The 21,958-nt window shown below is 48.3% G+C and overlaps 1 protein-coding gene across 2 annotated transcripts in view; it reads right to left on the bottom strand.

Annotated features, from left to right (window-relative positions):
* Window positions 1-21,958, bottom strand: part of NFATC2 (nuclear factor of activated T cells 2) — a 155,835-nt gene that overhangs the window by 49,583 nt on the left and 84,294 nt on the right. For both annotated transcript variants that reach the window (XM_019017571.4, XM_063702282.1), the window contains exon 6: window positions 17,531-17,671. In XM_019017571.4, coding sequence (XP_018873116.1) covers window positions 17,531-17,671 — 141 coding nt within the window. The remainder of the gene's footprint in view (window positions 1-17,530; window positions 17,672-21,958) is intronic.

A 21,958-nucleotide genomic window follows, 5' to 3' on the forward strand; every position in this document is an offset into this window, starting at 1 on the left:
TTTGCTCAGTAAACTCTCCTGTCCAGAAGCAGAACACTACTCCCCCAGTTTGGGGCCAAGAAGTTGGGCCAAAAAAAAAAAAAAAAACCCTGCATTTGCAAATAATTGATTTCTCTTGCTGACCACCTATACTGGTCACTGGTAGTTTTCAGCTGAAACAAATAATTTCAATAAATATTTCCAGGGTGTTTTGTGGAACACTGGTTCTGAAGGATATTAAATAGTTCTATGAGAAGGGGGAAAAAATCTACATGCTAATAAGCATTTGGAAACTGCTGAGTCAAAGTCAAATGGCTTTCTTCACTGCAGGACTTCTCAGAAGCTTTAACATGCTGCTGTGCAGAGTAACTCTCCGAGGTGGGCTGCAGTACATAGCACTTCCCAAGGTTTGACCAATGAACCCCTCCCTACTTTTAAGCACAGCTATTCCCATCTTCTGTGATTGCTTAGGTTTGAACCCATATAGTCTTGGCTCTTAAGATTCACCCAATGAAATCTGGACTTCAAGCGTTCTTAAACATACTCCCACCCACCTCCCCCATGAAAAATTAATATAAAGTATTGCGATTGCTCTCTAGATGATCTTAACAAGGAACAAGCAATGAACACGTTAGAGCCCTTTGTAACAATTAAGTCTGTAAGTCCTGACCTTACAGTGCAATTCCTGAAATGACTCAGCAAGACATGGGCTATGTTGAAAGGGAAAAGAACAGGCAGTTTGTTTACTGACTCTCACTCTAGTGTCCCTTGGTCCCTGCTGAAGGGACCAAGTCATATTCATCACCATCTCCCCAACACGCACAAATGCCTAATCAACATCTCATGACTGAACAGACAGAAGTGTCAGCAGCTCCAAAGGCTGCTGGTGAGGCCAAGAAAAGGCCAAAGGCTAACATCACACATGCCCCCTTGATGAGGGCAGAATACTTCGGCCCCCTGTTTTCTCAGACAACTGAGCAGGCATGTCTGATGCTCAAAAGGAAGCAAGGGAAGATCGCTGGATGGATATCGAGGAATTGGAAGCGCAGTCATCAAGACCTGAGTCCTTTCAGTGTGCAAAGTCCTGTACAGAACTAGTCAGGGACAATCCTCATTTCTTTGTCAAAGACAAGTCAAAGACCACCCAACAGAGACACATGTCCCCTTTTCAGGTAGAGGTCACCACCAGGAGCGTGACTGTACAGGCCAAGCTAGGGTCTTCATCAAAAAGTGGGTCCTCATCCACAACTGCAAAGTGAGCTTGAAGCTTGAAGACTGAGTAAGAAATGAATAGTGGAAATGGCAACATGTTGATGTTTGGTTTGTCACCCTCCCCCATAGCCTCTCCTTGCCTGAATTGAATTCTTGAATTCTGCTACCAACAGCATCATTTCTTTTTCCACTTATATGAGCTTGCTTTGAAAAAAAAAAAAACGGATCATTTTCAGACGTTCATAATGGGGAAGAAAGGGAGAAAACAGTAGCTGGAAATGTGGTCAGGAAGTATTAAGTAGGATCCATAAAGCTTCCATTCCCAGCTGTCTTCCAGGCTCACACCAATAAGTGGCAGATGAAACAGAAAATACAAAATGACGGTCCAACAAAAAGGGCGTCACCAAGAGGAGAGTTCTCATGGACTGTCCTCTCCGGGTCAAGGGACCCAACACGAAGAAGGAGACCTTTTCCCACCTCTGGTGGGTGTGCATGGCAGACAAAACTCTACCCACTGACAGCCATAGAATTCCAGCACACAGGTTCTTGAGAGTACCCTTAGAAACTAGCCAGCCCTGCACTGGCAGACAAGGAAACTGAGGCCCAGAGAAGCAAGGGGGCTGTACAAAGACCCACAGTAGTTATTAAATCACAGCCTTTAAGCAACTGACATAATCTAATAACAAAGGAGATGGCTTCAAAAACAGGTCAAGATTGTTACACAAGAGAAACTTACCAGATCACTGTGAGGCTAGAAGGTTTCTGGGAGGCTGGAGAAAGATCTCATGTGGGTGGGACCTTCATAGGGTCACTCACCACAAAGATTCATGCAGATGCAGATTTCAAGCCCTTCCCTGCTTTGCTGTGCCCTCAAGATACCATGGAAACTTCACTGTGGCCCTCAAGGCCCTGCACAACCCGGCTCCTACCCTCATTCCAGCCTCTCCAGGCACTGTTCTTACCCCTGAGTCTTACGAGCGCTCACTGCATGCCTGGCATCACTCTAAGCACCTCGTATACATGGGCTTGTCTCATCTGTACAGCACCCATAGGAGGCAGGTCTCCTCACCCCATCCTACAGGGGAGGACACCAGGCACAGAGAGGCAAGAGCACAGGCCAAGGCCACACAGCCAGACCCTGTGGGGAAGCCAGATTGGAACCCAGGCAGCCTGGCCTCAGAGTCAGCACTCCTTACGCAGTTTCAGATCCCTGTGCCTTGCAGCTCCTCCATCTAGTTCCTCTCCTCTGAGTTCCAGCCACAGCAACCAGCCTTTCCTCGGGACGCCCCAAAGTGAGGCGGTGAGCCGCCACATCCCACAGCCTCCCCAGAGCCCGGTAAGTGTGGGTCACAGGGAAAGACACCCATGGGGGGCAGGGGGAAAGTCCTGCCCTCTCCAGTGTTCTCTGCCAGGCCTTCCACAACACGCTGACTGGAACCCTGAGCCTTCCTGGCCATGTCCTGCGGCCACAACCAACTTCTGTCACCCCAGTGCTCTGCCATTTTACTCCTGTGTACCCCAAATTTCGGAGTAGACACACCCAGCTTCAAATCCCTGACTACCCCCAATGATTTGTGAGACCTTAGATATGGCACGATCTCTCTCCCTGCCTCTTATCCAACATATGGAGATAATCATAGTATCCACACCTTATGCGGTCGTTCTGAAGATTAAATATGGTAACAGACCCGAGCAGGGTATTATATAAATGTTCAGGGCCGGGTGCGGTGGCTCATGCCTGTGATCCCAGCACTTTGGGAGGCCAAGGCGGGCGGATCACCTGAGGTCAAGAGTTTGGGACTAGCCAGGCCAACAGGGTAAAACCCCGTCTCTACTAAAAATACAAAAAATTAGTCAGCATGGTGGCATGCACCTGTAATCCCAGCTACTTGGGGAGCTGAGGCAGGAGGATCTCTTGAACCCAGAGATGGAGGTTGCAGTGAGCTGAGAGCATGCTATTGCACTCCAGCCTGGGGAACAAGAGCAAAACTCCATCTCGGAAAAAAAAAAAAAAAAAAAAAAATGTTCAACAGATACCTGTTACGATTATGGCTAGTGGCAACAGATTATTTCAACACTGTCTTCTTTATCATTTGTTGCATATATTCCACAATGTGTTAATACTGAGAAAAACACAAGCATTTTAAAATCAGAAAATAATAAACATTTTCCAAGTGCATTTTATGATTGCAGTACTTCTGCCTACAGGTTTGGGCTGGAGGGAATTTATGAAGCGACGAAGTCTGTTATGGGAGACTGCAGCATGGTGCCTGATTTTCCTTTGCTTTCCAAAGTGGGTCTTTTCACCATTAACTTTAAAAACACACACAGAGAAAAAGACCTCACAGGAATAAGAAATCAAAACTTAAACTATGAGCCAAGGGTCCATCTTCTTTCTTTTGCACCCTTTTGGTACCAGAAGCTCCAAGGGCAGCCCAGGAATCTGGCCTGACCTGTACTTTCTCATGGAAGGTCTGCACTCGGTTCTGGACAAACAAGTCCCCAACAGGAAGTGAAAGCCCACATCCGTTGTCTTTCTTGATTTTATGCAGCACGTGCAAGACACACTCCAGGAGGCTGGTCTCTAAGGGAAGTGTGCGGTTTGCAAGGTACCTTGGGGTCATTTTCCCAGGCTCCTCCTCCCCACTCCACCCCGCATCCACGGGTGCACAAGTCCTGGGCCTTCGCCTGGAGAACCCAATAATCCCAACCTCTGAATTGCACTCCCATGGGGTAGTAGAATTCAAAACAAATGCTGATGGGGCCAGGTGTGGTGGTCCACACCTGTAATCCCAGCACTTTGGGAGGCCGAGGCGAGTGGATCACTTGAGGTCAGGAGTTCAAGACCAGCCTGGCCAACATGGCAAAACCCCATCTCTACTACAAATACAAAAATTAGCGAGGCATGGTGGCAGGCACTTGCAATCCCAGCTACTCGGGAGGCTGAGGCAGGAGAATCGCTTGAACCTGGGAGGTGGAGGTTGCAGTGAGCCGAGATCGCACCACTGCACTCCAGCCTGGGTGACAGAGCGAGACTTCATCTCAAAAATAAAAAATAAATGCTGATGGAGTTTTCTCAGCCTGATGTCACTCTGCCCAGGTTCAAGTTCTGTCCCCAAAGTTTACTCGCTGTGTGGCCTTTGAGTGGCAGCTCTCTGTGCCTCAGTTTCCTCATAAGCAAAAATGATAAAGTTTGGCCAGGTTCGGTGGCTCATGCCTGTAATCCCAGCACTTTGGGAGGCCGAGGTAGGTGGACCACCTGAGGTCAGGAGTTCGAGACCCACCTGACCAACATGGTGAAACCCTGTCTCTACTAAAAATACAAAAAATTAGCTGGGCGTGGTAGTGGGCGCCTGTAATCCCAGCTACTTGGGAGGCTGAGGCAGGAGAATCGCTTGAACCCGGGAGGCGGAGGTTGCAGTGAGCCGAGATCACACCATTGCACTCCAGCCTGGACAACAAGAGCAAGACTCCGTCTCAAAAAAAAAAAAAAAAAGATAAAGTTAATATTACTGAACTTAAGAAGATGTGGCGAGAATTAAAATAGACAGTGTATGTGAAATGCTTAGTAAAATTCCCAGCGCATAGTTAATGCTGCTGTCATTACTATGATTTTAGAATTTGGAGTCTTGCATTGTTCTGATTCCAGTAAAAAAGAATTGAAGGGCCATCCTGACCCAAGTGCTTTGGTGGGTATTGAAGTTTTTTGCTTCATTTCATTGCATTGAATTCCTCATTGCAAATAAATAAAATGGTCATAGAAAGTATTTATTGGTAGGGGACTGGTTGAATTAATTATGGGCCATCTGTAATTAGTATGGAAAATCAGTAGAAGAGCACTGGGCAGCCCTTAGGTAGATTTGTGTTTTCTAACCTGAAAACATGACCCTGTTATATTAAAAAGCAGATTTTGCTGGGCACAGTGGCTCACGCCTGTAATCCCAGCACTTTGGGAAGCCGAGCTGGGTGGATCACTTGAGGTCAGGAGTTTGAGACCAGCCTGGTCAACATGCTGAAATCCTGTCTCTACTAAAAATACAAAAATTAGCTGGGTGTGGTGGCACGTGCCTGTAATCCCAGCTACTCAGGAGGCTGAGGCATGAGAATCGCTTGAATCCGGGAGGTGGAGGTTGCAGTAAGCTGAGATCGCACCACTGCAGTCCAGCCTGGGTGACAAAGTGAGCCTCTGCCTCAAAAAAATAAAGTAAAATAAAATAAAATAAAAAGCAGATTTTTAAAAAATGCTGCAGACCAGTATGTACCGCATGATGCCGCTTTGTAAGTCTATTCTTAAGTTTGCTTAAACTTAGAAAGCCTGCGCCCCAAGCTACTTATATGGTTGTACCTCCAGGGCTGGGCCTGAATGCGTGAGGTGAGACCTTCATGCCTTTCTTCACTGATTCAAGAAACATGTAACATCACGGTGACTTTAATTTGTTTATATTTTTATTATTTTTAAATAAAGTTGTTGTTGTTGTTGTTGTTTTTCTTAAGAAAAAGGCACATTGCAACTGCCTGTTGACTTTCCTGTCTCTTGGGAGCCCTCCGGGGCCACAGCCTGAGAGGGAGGCTGGGCATGGACCATCAGCTCTGATTCAGCTCCGGCACAGCTGTACTCCAGGCCGAGAGATGGACCATGTATGCCTTCCAGCCCTCCGGGGTCCCCAGACAGGGAGGCAGGGCCGAACATTCCACCCAGGCTCAAGAGAGACATGGACTCAGGGTTGCTTATGTCTACTGAGGTGGGGACCCAGCCTCTCTACCCGGCTTTCCTCCCCTGATTCCATTAGACACACTGGCCTTCTCTCTCCCTCCAACAGCCACACCTGCCTATCTCCAGGCCTTGGAACTTGCTGTTGCCACCTCTCAAGATGCTTTTCTTCAGCTCTTCTGTGACCATCCCCTTCCCATCCTTCAGGTGCAGTTCAGGGAGACCCCCCCTTCATCCTACACCATCCCCTTATAACTTTCTACTCCTCCCTTCCAGCCTGAAATCATTTTAGCTACCTATCGGTTTGCTATCTCCACCCAGCCTCAGGCTGTGAGTTCCCCCAGAGCAGGGCTATAGCTATCTCATTCTCTGCTTTATCCTCAGCTCTACAGCATCTGGCACATAATAGTAGCTCAATTAATACTGGCTGAATAAACAAACAAATTGACCTCCAGATCCTCCAGTGTGCACCCTACAGCCAGAGTCCAGGAAACGTCTGACCACTGACCTCTCCAGCCGCAGGACCCTGCAAGGAGGAATCACCAAGCCCTTATTACAGGGTCCTTTGTGGGAATCAGCTGATGAGGAAGGAGCTGGGAATATGGGTGCAGACAAGGAATCAAACACAATCAGAGCAACTCAGCCCAGACAGCATTGCCAGTGCCATTGACCAGGAGTTCCGTATAATCCACCTCCCAACCCACACCTTGGGTCTGGGACTCTGGGCAGACCTACCCCTGTGGAACAGGACTGAGAAGACCAAGTATGCTTCTGCCGCTCTGGGCTGAGATGACATAAAGGACTTCGGTCTCTTGAGCAGATGTTCAGGCAAAATTACCCCATCCAAAATTAACAAGGACTGGCAGCCGGTGTGAAAACAGCCCTTCCAAGTCTTAGTCAGAGGGGAAGAGAAAGGAGCCAACCACTTTGGGCGAAGGGGTTAGGTCTAGAGAAGACTTAGCACGACTCTGCAAGTTAAAAAAAAAAAAATAGGGTGGGGGGATGGCTAAAGTAACATCATAGCCTTTGTTTTGTGTTTGTTTGTTTTTGAAACAGGGTCTCACTTCATTGCCCAGGCAGGAGTCCGTGGCGCGATCTCAGCTCACTGCAACCTCCACCTCCCAGGTTCAAGAGATTCTCCTGCCTCAGCCTCCCAAGTAGCTGGGATTACAGGCACATGCCACCACGGCCGGCTAATTTTTGCATTTCAAGTAGAGATGGAGTTTCACCATGTTGGCCAGGCTGGTCTTGAACTCCCGACCTCAGGTGATCCGCCCGCCTTGGCCTCCCAAAGTGCTGGGATTACAGGCATGAGCCACCACGCCCACCTGACATTATAGCCTCTGCTTTATCTTCACTGCAGAGTCAACTCCAGAAGAAAACCCCTACTAGATGCAAGAAGAATGGGCATCACTAACCAGCCCGTTTGCTCATGTATGGCCCCTATACTTTCGTTCGTTTCCTGGTTTCTCTTTGCAGGCAATTATTTAACCCTGTGATGGAACAAAGCAGCCAGGAAGCAGTAGGGTTGGCCGTGGGTTGGGGCTGGAGTCTTAGCAGTCAGCCTGGAGGAGCTGCGGGCTCATGTCAGCACTCCGGGAGAAATGAGCAAGCTTTTGGGAGGAGGAAGGCAAATCCGTCCTCACCCGGGCTGTGAGCATGCCACTGGGCTCAAGGCAAATGGGGAGGAAATCAAAGTGTCAGCTCATGTTAGGAAACTGCACGTGATGCTTCCCAGTCCTGGCCGTGCTTTTAAAAATTAGCCAAATAAAAATGGTTGAAGTCATTTCAGTCTGCTCTTTATGACTGCTAACTAGCAGAAAAACGTGTCCTCCCTGGAAGCATGGGCTTAATGAGCCCAGCAGACAGGGGTGGGGTGGGGGAGATTCAGGAATGGCGCCCCCTAGCTTAGGATTTCAGCCGCCCGACAGGGTAACACTGCTCAAATGGATTTACTGAGATCTAGAAAGGAAGTCCCTTGATTCCCGAGTCTCCTGCCCCACTACTTCCTTGGTGGGCTTGCCCCAACCATCCCCCACCGGGACAACTGGTCCAGCTGCTCACTCACCTCCCAGCTTCTCCAAGTGCTGCCCCCCACCGAGTCCACCGTTCATACAGATGGCCAGAGCACTCTCAAACATCAACCAGACCATGCCACTCCCCTGCTCAAAAACCTCCAACAACTACCTGTTGCTTTGGGAATTCAATCCAAACTCCTTGCCATGTCTGCAGGGCCCAGCTGGGCCTGCCCCTCCGCAGCACCTCTCCAGGCTGGGCTCTCACTCTCACGACGCACCAGCTGCCCGGGCCTGCTTCCCATTCCTCAAATGCCCTAAGCTCATCTCCACGCTGGGGCCTTGGCACTGGGCAGCTCCTTTTGCCTGGGACGCTCTCCCAGCAGTCCTTGTGGCTCTCTCTTTCCCACCTTCAGGGCTCTGCTCAAAGCCATCTCCTCCAGCAAGACCTCCCTGACTCCTCTGTCCAGAGTTACCAGATTTAACCAATAAAAATACAGGATGTTCAGTTAAACTTGGACTTCAGAAAACAACGAATACCTTTTTACTGCAAGTATGTCCCAAACTCCTTGCCATGGTATAGAACATACTTTTACTAAAGAAATTCACTGTTTAAGATTCAAATTTAACTGCGCATCCTATATTTTACCCCCTAACTCCACACCCTTTTCTCTCTTGGGCCTGTGACCTGGCTTCCCTGGCTTCATAGCATCTTCCCCATCTGAAAGTGTCCTGCTTAGAAACAAGTTTCAGACCGTCCACTCCCAAGGGCAGGGACCTCACCTGCCATGTGTCCCCCTGTGCCTGGCACGGCACTGCACATAGTAGGTGCTCAATAAACACCCGGGAAATGAACATGGAAGCACCAGGGGCTGAGTGAGTGGAGCAAGCCTGAAAGGGCACGCTTGGATGCTCAGTCAAGGTCAATCTTACACAGAGGCCGGATTTCAGCTCCTCCCCTGTCCCACCCTAGACGTGACTCTTCTCGGCCCTAAGCTGTCATCTGTGGATGATCCCCACACATTTCAGACAGCTACTCTGGGAACCAGGAAGTTGGGGTTTCAGGCCCAGCCCTCCACTGTTGAACTCTGTCACCTCAAAGAAGTCTAGTGACCACACTGTGTGACTCAACTTCCCCATCCATAAAATGGGAAGGGGAGGAAGCAGACCATGAGTTACCCTCCCTCCAGCTGCTAGGCTATGACTCCAGGAGTCTGATGGATCTAGGGTAAGGACAGGAGAGGAATTCACCTTGCCAAGAAGGACTCTTCTCCCAGACAAGAAACCAACATGGCTCTGCCCTCTGAACCCTGTGTGAAGTCAACCAGGCTCCCAGAGTGCAGGTAGAAGGGCAGCTGATGTTTTCTGAGCACCTATTATGTGCCTGATACTTTCAGTTCCTTGATCTCCTTCTATTGCTAATACACCACCAACCCCATCTTAGAGATGGGAAAACTGAGTCCCAAGTTACATAGTGTGAGGTCAATCCAGGCTTCAGGCCAAGTCTGCTGGGTGATTCAAAATCCAGCCTTTGAAGTGGGAATTACACAAAGGCCTTTGGTACCAGGAACAATTTCTGATGGTGGAAGTGCTTAGACACAATGAGTGTTCTAACTAAAAACTCATTTCTCTGTGGCCTCCTTCAAATGGATGCAAACGGAATGAACTGCAGGATTCTTGGACTTAAAAGCCTGTTCTTCAATGCAGGGGACCAAGTTTAGGCAAATATTTAGCTCCCTGAAAACAAGACCATTTTCTCTATCTCCACGGCAGCTTCGGAGTTGCAATCTGGATCGCATCTTTGGAGAGCAGCTTCGTGTCCCAGCAAAGCTGTGGGTAAGTGATGGGCTCCAGCCCGGGGGGCCACTGACACCAGGGACATGAGTCACAGAGGGCAAAGGTCCGGAGAGCCTTAGTCATGCCCCAGCCCTGTCTGGAGTCTGACATTTCCCAGAGGGAAGCCCCATCTAGAGACTCCCATACCAGGTCTATTGTTTCAGAGAACATCACACCGGGTACAACCAAACCCAGGGAGAGAAACAGGTGGGAAGAGCAGGTGTCTGCTCTAAGATGGTTCCGATTGTTCCAGGGCACAAATTCATGGAAAAATACTTAATTTAGCAAAAAAAAAAAATATTTTAAGCACATGCATTTATATTTATTAAACAAAGCTCAAAATACAACCTTTGGGGACCTCCAAGTAATAAAATGACTCATGTCAGGATATGATGACTCAGTGGGAAAGAGGGAATTCCACCACCCACGCGTCCTTTCTAAAAAATCAATTTGTCCTCTGGACAGGTGATGGGAGCCTCTGCCATCAGACCGTTCCAAGAAAATCGTCCAGCAAAACAAAACAAAAAATTCTCTTCAAACAATTTAAGTTTCAAAGCTGAGTAATCTGATGCAGGCCAGTTTCCAACCTACACCCCCGCAGGACACACAGAGCCAGGGAGCTAGTTGGCCAAGCCTGGGGGCCTGAATTAAGAAGGATTTACCAGCCGAAAAATTCCAAAACTCTGTGTCATGTGAAGGAACCTTCCAAAACATTGGATCCCACCCAGGCGCAGCGAGTCGCTCAAAGCCATGGCAACCCCATTCCCGCTGCCACATCACTTTTATTTTTGTGTCCTTAGATTTTTTCCTGTTTTGCAATGTTTTGCTGGGACCCCCGACTCCGCCTGAGGCCCTGTGGCCAAGGGCCAGGGTTCCCACTGAAGTCAGGAACAGCCTGGACTTCCCAGCGTGAACTTTGCCTGAAGGGTTACACATTTTTTAAATTTCAGAGAACATCCAAATGGCTTTTCAGCAATTACTGAGAATGATAAATAGGAAAGACCCTGATTGTTCTGTTTGGTTTCTCTGTCCTCTCTGACATAACTAGAAAAAAATTACTCGAGTTGACGACAAATGCTGCCTTGGGATTCCACCTCTGTCACCAGTTGTGGGCTGACCTGGGGTGCATGACTTGACATCTGTGAGCCTCAGTTACCTCATCTGTAAAATGGGGATAATGCTGCCCGCTTCTCAGGGCTGGAGTGACAACTAAAAGAGATGCATTCATTCAACAACACAAATGAGCACCTGCTACGTGCCGCGGACCACTCTGGATGCTGAGGATACAGCAGCAAACACTGAGACTCTGCTGTCAAGGAACTAAGAGTCCAGCATGAGAGACCAGGTGATAAATGAACAGACAGACAACGTGATTTCAACAGCGCTAAGTGCCCCCAAGAAAACAGAGCCGGGCAGTGGCACAGAAGGTGACAAGGTGTCTGGGAAGCGGGACAACTTCAGAATGACGGTCAAGGAGGACCCCGTGGAGGAAGTGACCTTTGAGCTGAGACTGGGAGGAATAGGAGGCGGCAGGCTTGAAAAGAAATGGTGGAGGAGGCCGGCCGCAGTGGCTCGCGCCTGTAATCCCAACACTTTGGGAGGCCGAGGCAGGCAGATTACGAGGTCAGGAGATTGAGACCATCCTGGCTAATATGGTGAAACCCCGTCTCTACTAAACTAACTACAAAAAATTAGCCAGGCGTGGTGGCAGGTGCCTATAGTCCCAGCTACTCAGGAGGCTGGGGCAGGAGAATGGTGTGAACCTGGGAGGCGGAGCTTGCAGTGAGCCGAGATCGCGCACTCGCGCCACGCCACTCCAGCCTGGGCGACGGAGCAAAACTCCGTCTCAAAAAAAAAAGAAAAGAAAAGAAATGGTGGAGGAACATTCTAAGAGCAAACGGAGAAAGCCAAGGTCCTGAGACAGAAATGGGCTTGGGGTGTTTGAGGACAGAGTGAAGCCAGGTGTTGCTATGGCCAAGTGGCAGGGAGAGAGTCAAAAAAGCTGAGGTCAGAGAGATGGGCAGGAGCCAGATCACACAGGCTCTTGAAAGTCACAAAAATAATCAAAAATAGTAATACAAATAATATAATAATCATTATTATTATTATTGCTGCTATAAATAAGATGCCATTTTCCAAAACACCAAGCTTTTCTAACTTAAGAAACACCACGCTGCCCCTCTCCTACTGTTTTTCCACTGCTCTCCAATTTGTCATCTTGCTGGAGTGGAAACTGCCAATTCCATTTTAGTCGACAGCTATAAAAAGAACATTGGAGCTGGTGGTGCCGATGACCAAACTCGGGGCTAAGATTAGCCCAGGAGGCTGTCACCTTTCCTTAATGTGAGAAACAGCTGGGATTCCCCTTCCTTGGAAAACTTCAACTGTTCCGCCCCGCCCCGCAGAGCCCTTGCTGGCCAAATGTCCATGGAGATGGGAACGGGGATGAGTTTTGGAAAAAAGAAGTTGAGCAACAGGGATTCCCCCTGCAGAAAGCGTCCTGGGCTGGGAGGTGAGCTCTTGGGGTCAAAAGAGCAGGACCAGCAAATGCAAGGCGAGCCCCCTCTCTGCAGAGAGCCCTCAGAGCCAGACATCCCCCGCAGAGAAGCCCACCGTGTCCCTAACACCCCCGATTGTCTCTTGTCGTTAATCCAGGAACTATATTCACCTGGGATTCTTCAGTTAGGCATGGAAGGGTCAGAAATGTATCCTCTTGATGCCGGAAACACACTAGAGAATTCAAACTGCTACCCAGAGCGGTGAAGTGGTTAATTCAAGGATCTCTATCACCACAAAATGGGTAAGCCTGTGGCTCAGAGCAGCTGAAGGGTCTTCATGCAAAATTAACCTGGTTCTAAGCTTTTTAAGCATAGAACAGCAGAGTCCAAGGTGTGGGGTCTAGAGCCAGGCTGCCTGAGGTCATCCCACCACTGCCCTTTATCAGCTGTGTGATCTTCACTAAGTTACTTAACTTCTCTGTGCTCAGTTTCTCATCAGTAAAATTGAGAAAACAGTAGTCTATCTTGTAGGGCTCTTATGAGGGATCAGATTAGTTAGCACATACAAAGTGCTTAGAATAAGGCCTGGCACGTAGTTCATTATTAATGAACTACTAATTACTAATTACTAAATTACTAATAACGTTCATTATTAGTACTTACTACTGTTTTTTAATGTCTCTTGGTTCCATGAGATAAAGTCTTACTTGTCTTTGTTTTTCTACAGCCAAAATATAATGATGATAATAAACAAGCTAACATCTAATGAGCATGTTCAATGTTCTGAGCCCTATGCAAAGCACCCAGCCTGTATAATCTCATTTAATGTTGCCTCCCAAGAGAAGTAAATCATCATCTCTATCTTACAAAAGAGGAAATGTCAGCCCAGATAGGTGAAGTAACTTACTCAGAACCACACAGCTACTAAATGCATATCAGGGATTTGAACCCAGGCCATCCGACCTCAGAGCTGTGCTGGTGACCGCTGTGGGTTACAGCCCCCCAAATCTCTCCCAGCCTAGGCCAGCACCTGGGGCAGCATGTATCAACTGAATGATGACTATGTCCTGAGTCATGAATATCACAAGACCATAAAAATAATAACAAAAGCACACGCCTGTAATCCCAAATAGGAGGCTGAGGCATGAAGGTCACTGGAGTTCACTATGTTGAACTCACTATGTTGCCCAAGAGTTCAAGGCCAGCCTGGGCAACATAGTGAGACCCCACTTCAAAAAATAACGATGAACATCCCATGAGCACTAAGTACATGCTGCTTATTTACATATTTAACTCCAGGAAAGAAAGACTGTCACTATCTCATTTTACAGACAGGGAAGCTGAGGCCCAAAGAGGTTGAATGACAGGTCAATGCTGAATATCACCTGTGGACGAGTCCCCTGGATTCTCCAAGCTAAACTGTCTGCCTCCCACGGGTGCCAGCTTAGATGAGACCACACACGGAAAGTGGCAGACACAGGGCTGCCTGCAGACAGTGGCCAATAATAGGAGCTGTGATTATTACTCTTGTTCTTAACAGCCAACTTTTCACAGCTGAAACAGGCTCTGTGTTTTCCTGCCTTCAAGAGGTAAATATGAAATTTCTTCTGAAACCAAGAGAATAGAAGCTAGAGAATAAATGCCATTCACTCATTCCACAAATGCTTAATTGATGCCCTTGGATAGCTTCAGAATAATTAAACTCCCAGAGTGCTTAAAAGCTGGCTGGCTCCTAACTCCGTAAGGAACTTGGTAGGATCCAGCCTCAAACTCTTTCCTGCACAGTTCCATCAGCAACAAAAAGATTTCAGTGTAAATAGAAACCACTCAGCCAACAGAGCCCTGTGTGGCTGGATCAGCCCCTCAAGGCAAAGCAGGCAGAGGCCAGGCCTCCTCCCTGCACCCCACTTTGCAGGACAGCTCAGGGGAGCTGTGCAGGCATTCCGCCAAGCAGATGCTGGGCCTGAACTGCTGAGACGCACAGGGGAAGGCTTAAGGTGACCCTGATTCTGATTTTTCCTCATGCTGTTTTCCTTTCCTTGTCTTTCCTGAAAATTTCTAAGCTGTAGACCAGCAGTTGTTGACCAGTGGCAATATTGCCCCCCAGGGCAAATTTGGCAAGGTCTGGAGACATTTTTGGTTGTCACAACTTGGGCCGCACTACTGGTGTCCCGTGGGTGGAGGTCAGGGATGCTGTTGAACATCCTACAGTGCCCAGGACAGCGCCCCTGCCAAGTCATTATCTGGGCCAAACTGTCAATAATGCTGAGGCTAAAAATGTGGTATAGACCAGGGGTCTTCAATCCCGGACCACAGACCGGTACTAGGCGCACAGCAGTAAGTGGGTGGCGGGCAAGAGAGCAAAGCTTCACCTGTATTGACAGCCACTCCCCATCACTTGCATTACCGCCTGAGCGCTGCCTCCTGTCAGATGAGCCTGCCATCAGATTCTCACAGGAGCATGAACCCTATTGTAAACTGCGCTTGCGAGGGATCTAGGTTGTGCACGCCTTATGAGAGTCTAATGCCTGATCATCCGTTACTGTCTCCCGTCACCCCCAGATGGGACTACCTAGTTGCAGGAAAACAAGCTCAGGGCTCCCAGTGATTCTACATGATGGTGAGTTGTATAATTATTTTATTGTATATTACAATGTAATAATCATAAAAATAAGGTACACAATAAATGTAATGTGCTTGAATCATCCTGAAACCATCAGCCCATCTCCCCAACCCTTGAAAAGAACTGTCTTCCATGCAACTGGTCCCTGGTGCCAAAAAGGTTGGGGACTGCTGGTGCAGAGTCTTCTTGCCTGGAGCAGACTTTACCTTCATCATCTCCGATCCCTCAAGCAACGCTACTCCTCAGCTCACTCCTCAACTCACCGCCACCTGGGTGCGTGTGATTCAAATCACCAGAGGCCCCCCATTCACTGGACTCTCAGGCTGACCTCAGGCTCTGTGACCTTCATAGCACTGCCTCTGCTGACCCTTCCCAAGTCTCCTTCCCTTGGTCTCCAGGGCACCAGACTCCCCTGGTTCTCCTCCTCCTGCTGTAACAGCTCCTCCTCTGCCACCTTTAAAGGATGTGGCTCTCAGTTCTCTAAGCCTCCCCTTCCCACACTGGAGGCCATCTTGGGAGGTCAGAGCCAATTCCCAGGACTTCACCTCAGATCTCATTGCTGACAGCTCCCATGACAACATCTGCAGCCAGGATCTGGTTTCTTAGTCTAGACCACGTGGCCACGTACCCACCAATCTCTTGCCTTTCCACAGAGGTGAGATCATGGTTCATCCAAGAAGGCCCATGGGTACATGAGACTCAACGCTTCCACTTCCAAAATGAAACCCGTCCTCCCTGCCCAGCTTCATCCCCACACAGACCTCCTCTCCTGTGTGCTAAATCTCAGCTGGCCAAGTGCACCACGTGAACAAAACAATCTCGACACTCAACCTCTTCCCCTTCCCCATCCACAGCCGCTCCAGAAAAACAGCAGCAGCCCCTGCCCCTTACCGAGCACTTCTGGTGGTAAGCCTACTTGCTCTAATTCATTCAGACCTTACCTTTGTGGGTAGGCACTGTCACTGTCCCTGCTTTTCAGGGGATAGATGATGGAGAGTTTCCGCAGGTGACACTGCCGGTGAGCAGCAGAGCTGCCTGGGTGGCACGCAGCCTGCCTGGTGGCTGGCCCTGCCACCTGCATTCTTAATGCCTCTCTACACCACTACATCCCATCAAATCTCAGTGACATCTGCCTTCTAAACCACTCCCGACCCATCCCTGCATCTCCCTTCCCCACTGCCACAGCCTTACTTAATACCTCTTTTATTATTTTTCGCAAAGGCGTCATCAAACCCTTTTAAAATAAATTCTGCCTCTTGTTATGCTTCCAAATGTGAGAATGCAGTTATCACACCCCGGTCACATGTCCAGCGCATCAGCCCATCCCAGAAGGATGATTTGTGCGAGACTGGAAGAAGCACTCTTTGCCTAAGACAGTCTGCTTCCCCCTACCAGAAGTTGTCTTACTAATGTGTAAACTGGTGATGTATCCAATTTGAATGGCAGCCCTCAGAGGAGGTGCCCTTGTACAGTGCACAATCCCTCCAACTGGACAACTCACCTGTTATATTCTCGGATTGTTCTAAGGACAATAAACAAATAGACAAACAACAACACCCCTTTGAAGTAACCTACTGAAATCATGTCTGTTAAGGAAAAAGAAAATTGGTTCTAGTATCCAAAATAAGTGTCCCAAGTTATCTGAGCTAATTTCCTTCTAACAACACATTTGTTTCATTAATTATTGCTTAATCTGATATTTTCCTACTTCAGATCAGCATCTTTTCTACCACATACCCACTGAAAAAGACACTGATAGTACACCAAAGGAAGAATACATGTGGTGAATAAACAAAACATTATGCCTCTCAGAGCAAGGAAATGCAAAGTAGAAAGAAGTACCAATTCCACAATGATTCCTTTTTAATTTAAAAAAATGGCATTTCTGGGATGGGGGTGAAACTATGACTGACATGACGGCAACTTCAATTTGTAGATTTCTGGAAGGTAATTTAGCAATATGTATTTAAAGTCCTCAGAATAACTATCCAAAATTCCACTGCTGGGAATAAACCCTAAATAAACTAAAAAGATACACATATAGATTCATGTACAAGATTAATTAATCCTAGAAGTATAAGCTGATTCACTGCAGAACTACTTATAATAAAAATACAAGTAGCCAATATTAATTGGCTTATGCTGTACTTGGCGCTATTATAATTACGTGACATGTATTAGCTCATTTAACCTCCATGACAACTTTATGGGGTAAGAAATTTTAAAGGTTAGGTAATATGCCTCGGATCACCAAGCAAGCAGATAACAAACCCAGAATTTGAACCCAAGATATCCAGGGCCAGAGTATGCATGCTTTATCACTGTGCTGTTTGGCCTCCCTTCTTGATAATAGCAAAAAGTTTTAAAAATTTCCTTCCTTATGTAAAAAAGTAATTTTAAAAAAAAGGATCGAGGGTGGGAGATAATCTCATTTTCCGTCAAAATGACCTAGAAGAGTTAAAATGTAGAATGGCACATTCATGCAATGGTGAATGGTATGGCCATCACAATCCCTGAAGACACGCTGAGTAAAAAGAGCAGGGTATAGAACTGCACGGTGGGATCTACCCCCCAAAACCAAAGTTGTATATAATAAAGAGATGGCCACTTTTGCATGGTTCTGGGGGACAGAGAAAGAGCTCAAAAATCCACTGACCTGTGGTCTTCTCAGTAAACACAACTTTGGACTCGGATGTAAAGTTCTGCCCCGTGAGGATCATTTGCTGGCCGCCATAGACCAGGCAGCTGTCTGTGTCTTGTCTTTCAACCATGGGCAGCTCGTGAGCAGATCGCTGGGCTGCAGGCAAAAGAGAGAGAAGTCACTGTGATGAGGGGAGATGTCTGCTCAAAAGAGGAGGTCTGATTTCATGGTACTGAGATATGACATGCTCTGCCCACCTGTGTCACCTGTTGTTATCTAAAATGTGGAGCCATCACCCCTGACAATCAATGACTGTACAAATGTTATGCCTTGTGAAAGTGCTCTAAGTCATTTGAGCTAATTTCCCTCTAACAACACATTTCGTTTTCATGAATCAAGGGACAGAGGCCTGTTCTCCTTACAGGAAGCCAGAGGCTGCCTGTTGTCCTTATAAGGAGAACAGGTACATGAGAATTGGTTTTCTTTATCCTTTTATAAAGGGATGGGCAAATAAACTTCTTTATAAGAGGTTTCCTTTGTTAAAGTATATCCTTTCTTTGTACATTTGATGTCAGCCAAAACATGAAGGCATCATGTATGCTAAGCTTAGGATATAGTACCTGAAGGGTTTAGACATATTGACTTTGGAATTCATTTATGATCTTTAACATAGTCTTTAAGACATCCATGATCTACTCATGGGGTCCTTTTCTAGAACTCTCCCTCATTCACTCTGTTCCAGCCACACTTCTAGAACATTCTGTCTCTCAGATGTACTCAGCACACTCCTACCTTTGAGCATCTGCACTTCCTAGTGTCTATCCTCCCCAGTTACCTGCATGTCTCCCTTCTCCACTTCTTGCAGGTCTCTACTCAGCTGTCACCTCCTCTGGGAGGCTTCTTTAACCCACCCCATCCCCTCCCGAGAGTTAAAACAGCAGTACCCAGCCCGGTCCCTCTCTCTCATTCTCTGTCACCTTTGCTTTCCCTGTCCTACTTTGCTTTTCTCCATAGAGCTTTTCACTTTCAGATACATTACATGTAGCTTGTATTGGTTTATCTTCTTCCATCTTTAACCTACTAGCATATAAGCCCAGGAAGGAGGGGCTTTGCTTTGTGTACTGCTGTAAGCCTAGACCGGGAATAGTGCCAAGAACCTAGGAGGAGAACGTACTAGTTGGTGGGTGGGTGGGTGGGTGGATGGATGGGTGGGTGGATGGATGGGTGGGTGGGTGGGTGGATGGATGGATGGATGGATGGATGGATGAGTGAATGGGTAGATGAGTGGATGGGTGGGTGGGTGTGTGGGTAGGTGGATAGATGGGTGGATGGATGGATGGATGGATGGATGAGTGGATGGGTGGGTGGGTGGGTGGATGGATGAATGGATGGGTGGGTGGGTGGGTGGATGGGTGGGTGTGTAGATGGACGGATGAGTGGATGGGTGGGTGGGTAGATGGATGAATGGATGGGTGGATGGGTGAATGGATAGGTGGGTGGGTGGATGGATGGGTGGAAGGGTGGGTGTGTGTATGGGTGGGTGGGTGGACAGATGGGTGGGTGAGTGGATGGATGGGTGGGTGGATGGGTGGGTGGATGAATGGATATGAATATGTCTGTATCTCCCAGTATGTATTCTCAATACATCTATTTACATCTATGTCCTCATCTATATTTTAATAAATGAAAAATGGAGGAACAGGACAGGCCTGTGCTGAGCACTAAACCAGAATGCTATAGTTGAATGCTCATAGCAACCCTCTGAGGAAGGAAGTATTAAAATGATTCGTATTTGACTGGGGAGAAAACCAAAGCTAAGAGGAGTAAAGTCACCGCTTGGCCAAGGATCCATGGTGAAGCTTAGATTTGAACCCTCAAAAGCAGGTTTCTCCAGCTCCAGAGCCCAGTCTCTTAGGTTAACTAGCCAGCCACCTATTCCAGAAGCCAGGCTGCAGAAAAGAATGAAAACCTGCTCCAGCCACCTTCCCAGGGCAGGCAAGAAACAGATCCCAGCCACAGCCAGGGCCCCACCTCCTCAGGCCTCTCTCCTTCCAGCGTGGGCCAAGAGGCCAGGCCCGCCCCCTGGGGTGAGTCAGTCTGAGCTCTTGGCATTCCTCCCCAAGCCCAGAGAACTGGGCAGAGGGCCAGCCCCTTCCATGGCAGGAGCCTGCGGACCTCCCCATCAGCGAGCCTGGGCAGCAACCGCGTGAGGCCCACGGCCCAATTCTAACCCTTCCCTCCTGCCTTGCCTGGGCCTCCAGGCCACTGGCATCCCCCTGCATCTGCTGGGGCCACTCAATGGAGCAACAATGCACTTGGCAACATTTCAGGAGTCGCCATGCACCAGCCAGAGGCTTCCAGACACTCCACCTTGAGAGTGCCACCCAGCAGTGACTCAAACCAATCCCCTGATGGCTTTTCCCAACCCCAGCTCAGCCCATGCACCCTCTGTTCCCAGAGACCCGCCTGCCAGCGCTGCCCCAGGGGCTGCCGGCTACAAGGATAGATTACAAAGACCTCTCTGCAGAAGCTGCTAATCTCTCCCACATGGGCTGGGTTATTAATCCTTTCTTTCAATATCAAAGTTTTGTGATGACTTCCTAATTGAGCTGCCACAAATGAGATTTATTAGCAGCAAGAACAGCAGCTGCAGGTTCAGGCTTTGAAGATCTGCCTTTGATGAAACTGGGGAGCAGCTAGGGGCTTTTGGCCCCGGGGATGGGTGGTGCAGTGGCAAGAGCATCCCACCCATTTTACAGGTGGAAAGCCTGAGTCATCGCTACTGGGCAAGCCAGCCCAAGGCTTGCAGCCAGGAGGCCTGGGGACTGGAAGGGGCTGCAAGCTCTCAGTGCTGGGCGGGAGGCTGGCACGGACAGTTGGGCTGTGAATCACTGCACGCTGCTGTGAACACAGCTCCTCTCTTTCCTGCGGCAGCCTCGTTGCTTCTCCCTTCAAAGCCTCATAGTCTCAGCAACCAACAGATTCAACCTTTGCCAAGTCTGCATTTCCTACCTCCCTACCTGAAGGAAAACTTTTTTTTTTAATGAAAATTTAAAGAGACAGAAAAAAGAGAAAACAGTGAGAGTCTAGTCCAGCTGCCTGGACGCCTTCAGCTATATTCTAGTACTACTACAACTCCAAGTGCGGGCCAGGGGCGTTGGCATCACTGAAGAGCTTGTTAGACATGCAGTACACCTCAGGCCCCACCCCAGACCTGCCCAGCCCAGGTCTGCAGTTTTACAAGGAGCCCATGTGATTCTCGTGCACTATCAAGTTTGAGAAGCTCTGTTTAGCCATGGCCAATTAGAATGGGAATGGGAAGTTAAAAATACTAACACCCAGGCCCTCCTCGTCTCTTTTTTTTTTTTTTTTTTTTTTGAGACATGGTCTCGCTCTGTCACCCAGGCAGGAGTACAGTGGTGGCATCATGGCTCACTGCAGCCTCTGCCTCCTGGGCTCAAGTGATCCTCCCACCTCAGCCTCCCGAGTAGCTGGCATTACAGGTGTGTGCCACCATATCCTGCTTATTTTTGTAGAGGCAGGGTTTTGCCATGTTACTCAGGCTTGTCTTGAACTCCTGGGCTCAAGCAATCTGCCTGCCTCGGCCTCCCAAAGTGTTGGGATTATAGGCATGAGCCACTGTGTCTAGCCCAGGGCCCAATTCTAAAGCAAGGTTTCTCAGCCTTGACACTATTGCCATTTGGAGCTGGATAATTCTTTGTTGTCAGCAGGCAGGGGGTGTCCTGGGCATTGTACAATGTTTAGCAGCATCCCTGGGTTCTACCTATCAGATGCCAGGAGCACCCTACCCCCCAGTTGTGACAACCAAGATTGTCTCCAGACAAGGCTGGATATCCCCTGGGGAAGAGGGGTGCAAAATCATCCCTGGTTGAGAACAGCTGTTCTAGAGATTCTGACTTAAATGGTCTGAGGGTCAGGACCCCAGCATTGTTTTTATCTTAAAAAAAAAAAAAAAAAAAAATCTTCAAGCCAGGTGTGGTGGCTCACGCCTGTAATCCTAGCACTTTGGGAGGCCGAGGCAGGCGGATCACAAGGTCAGGAAATCAAGATCATCCTGGCCAACATGGTGAAACCCCGTCTCTACTAAAACTCCAAAAAAAAAAAAAAGAAATTATCTGGGCATGGTGGTGTCATGTGTCTGTAGTCCCAGCTACTCGGGAGGCTGAGGCAGGAGAATTGCTTGAACCGGGGAGACGGAGGTTACAGTGAGCAGAGATCACGCCACTGCACTCCAGCCTGGCGACAGAGCGAGACTCCTCTCAAAAACAAAAAAAAAATCTTCAAATGATTCCAAGAGGCCACAGCCAGGTTTTATCTGTGGTATCATCACTGCAGGGTAATATAGGGCCCTGGGAGCTGCAAGAGAATACATCATTAACTGCTGCTTGGGCTCCGGGGTCAGAAAGCCATGGTTTTGAGTCC

This window comes from Gorilla gorilla, chromosome 21 (assembly GCF_029281585.2).
Source record: "Gorilla gorilla gorilla isolate KB3781 chromosome 21, NHGRI_mGorGor1-v2.1_pri, whole genome shotgun sequence".
NCBI classification, from domain to species: Eukaryota; Metazoa; Chordata; class Mammalia; order Primates; family Hominidae; genus Gorilla; species Gorilla gorilla.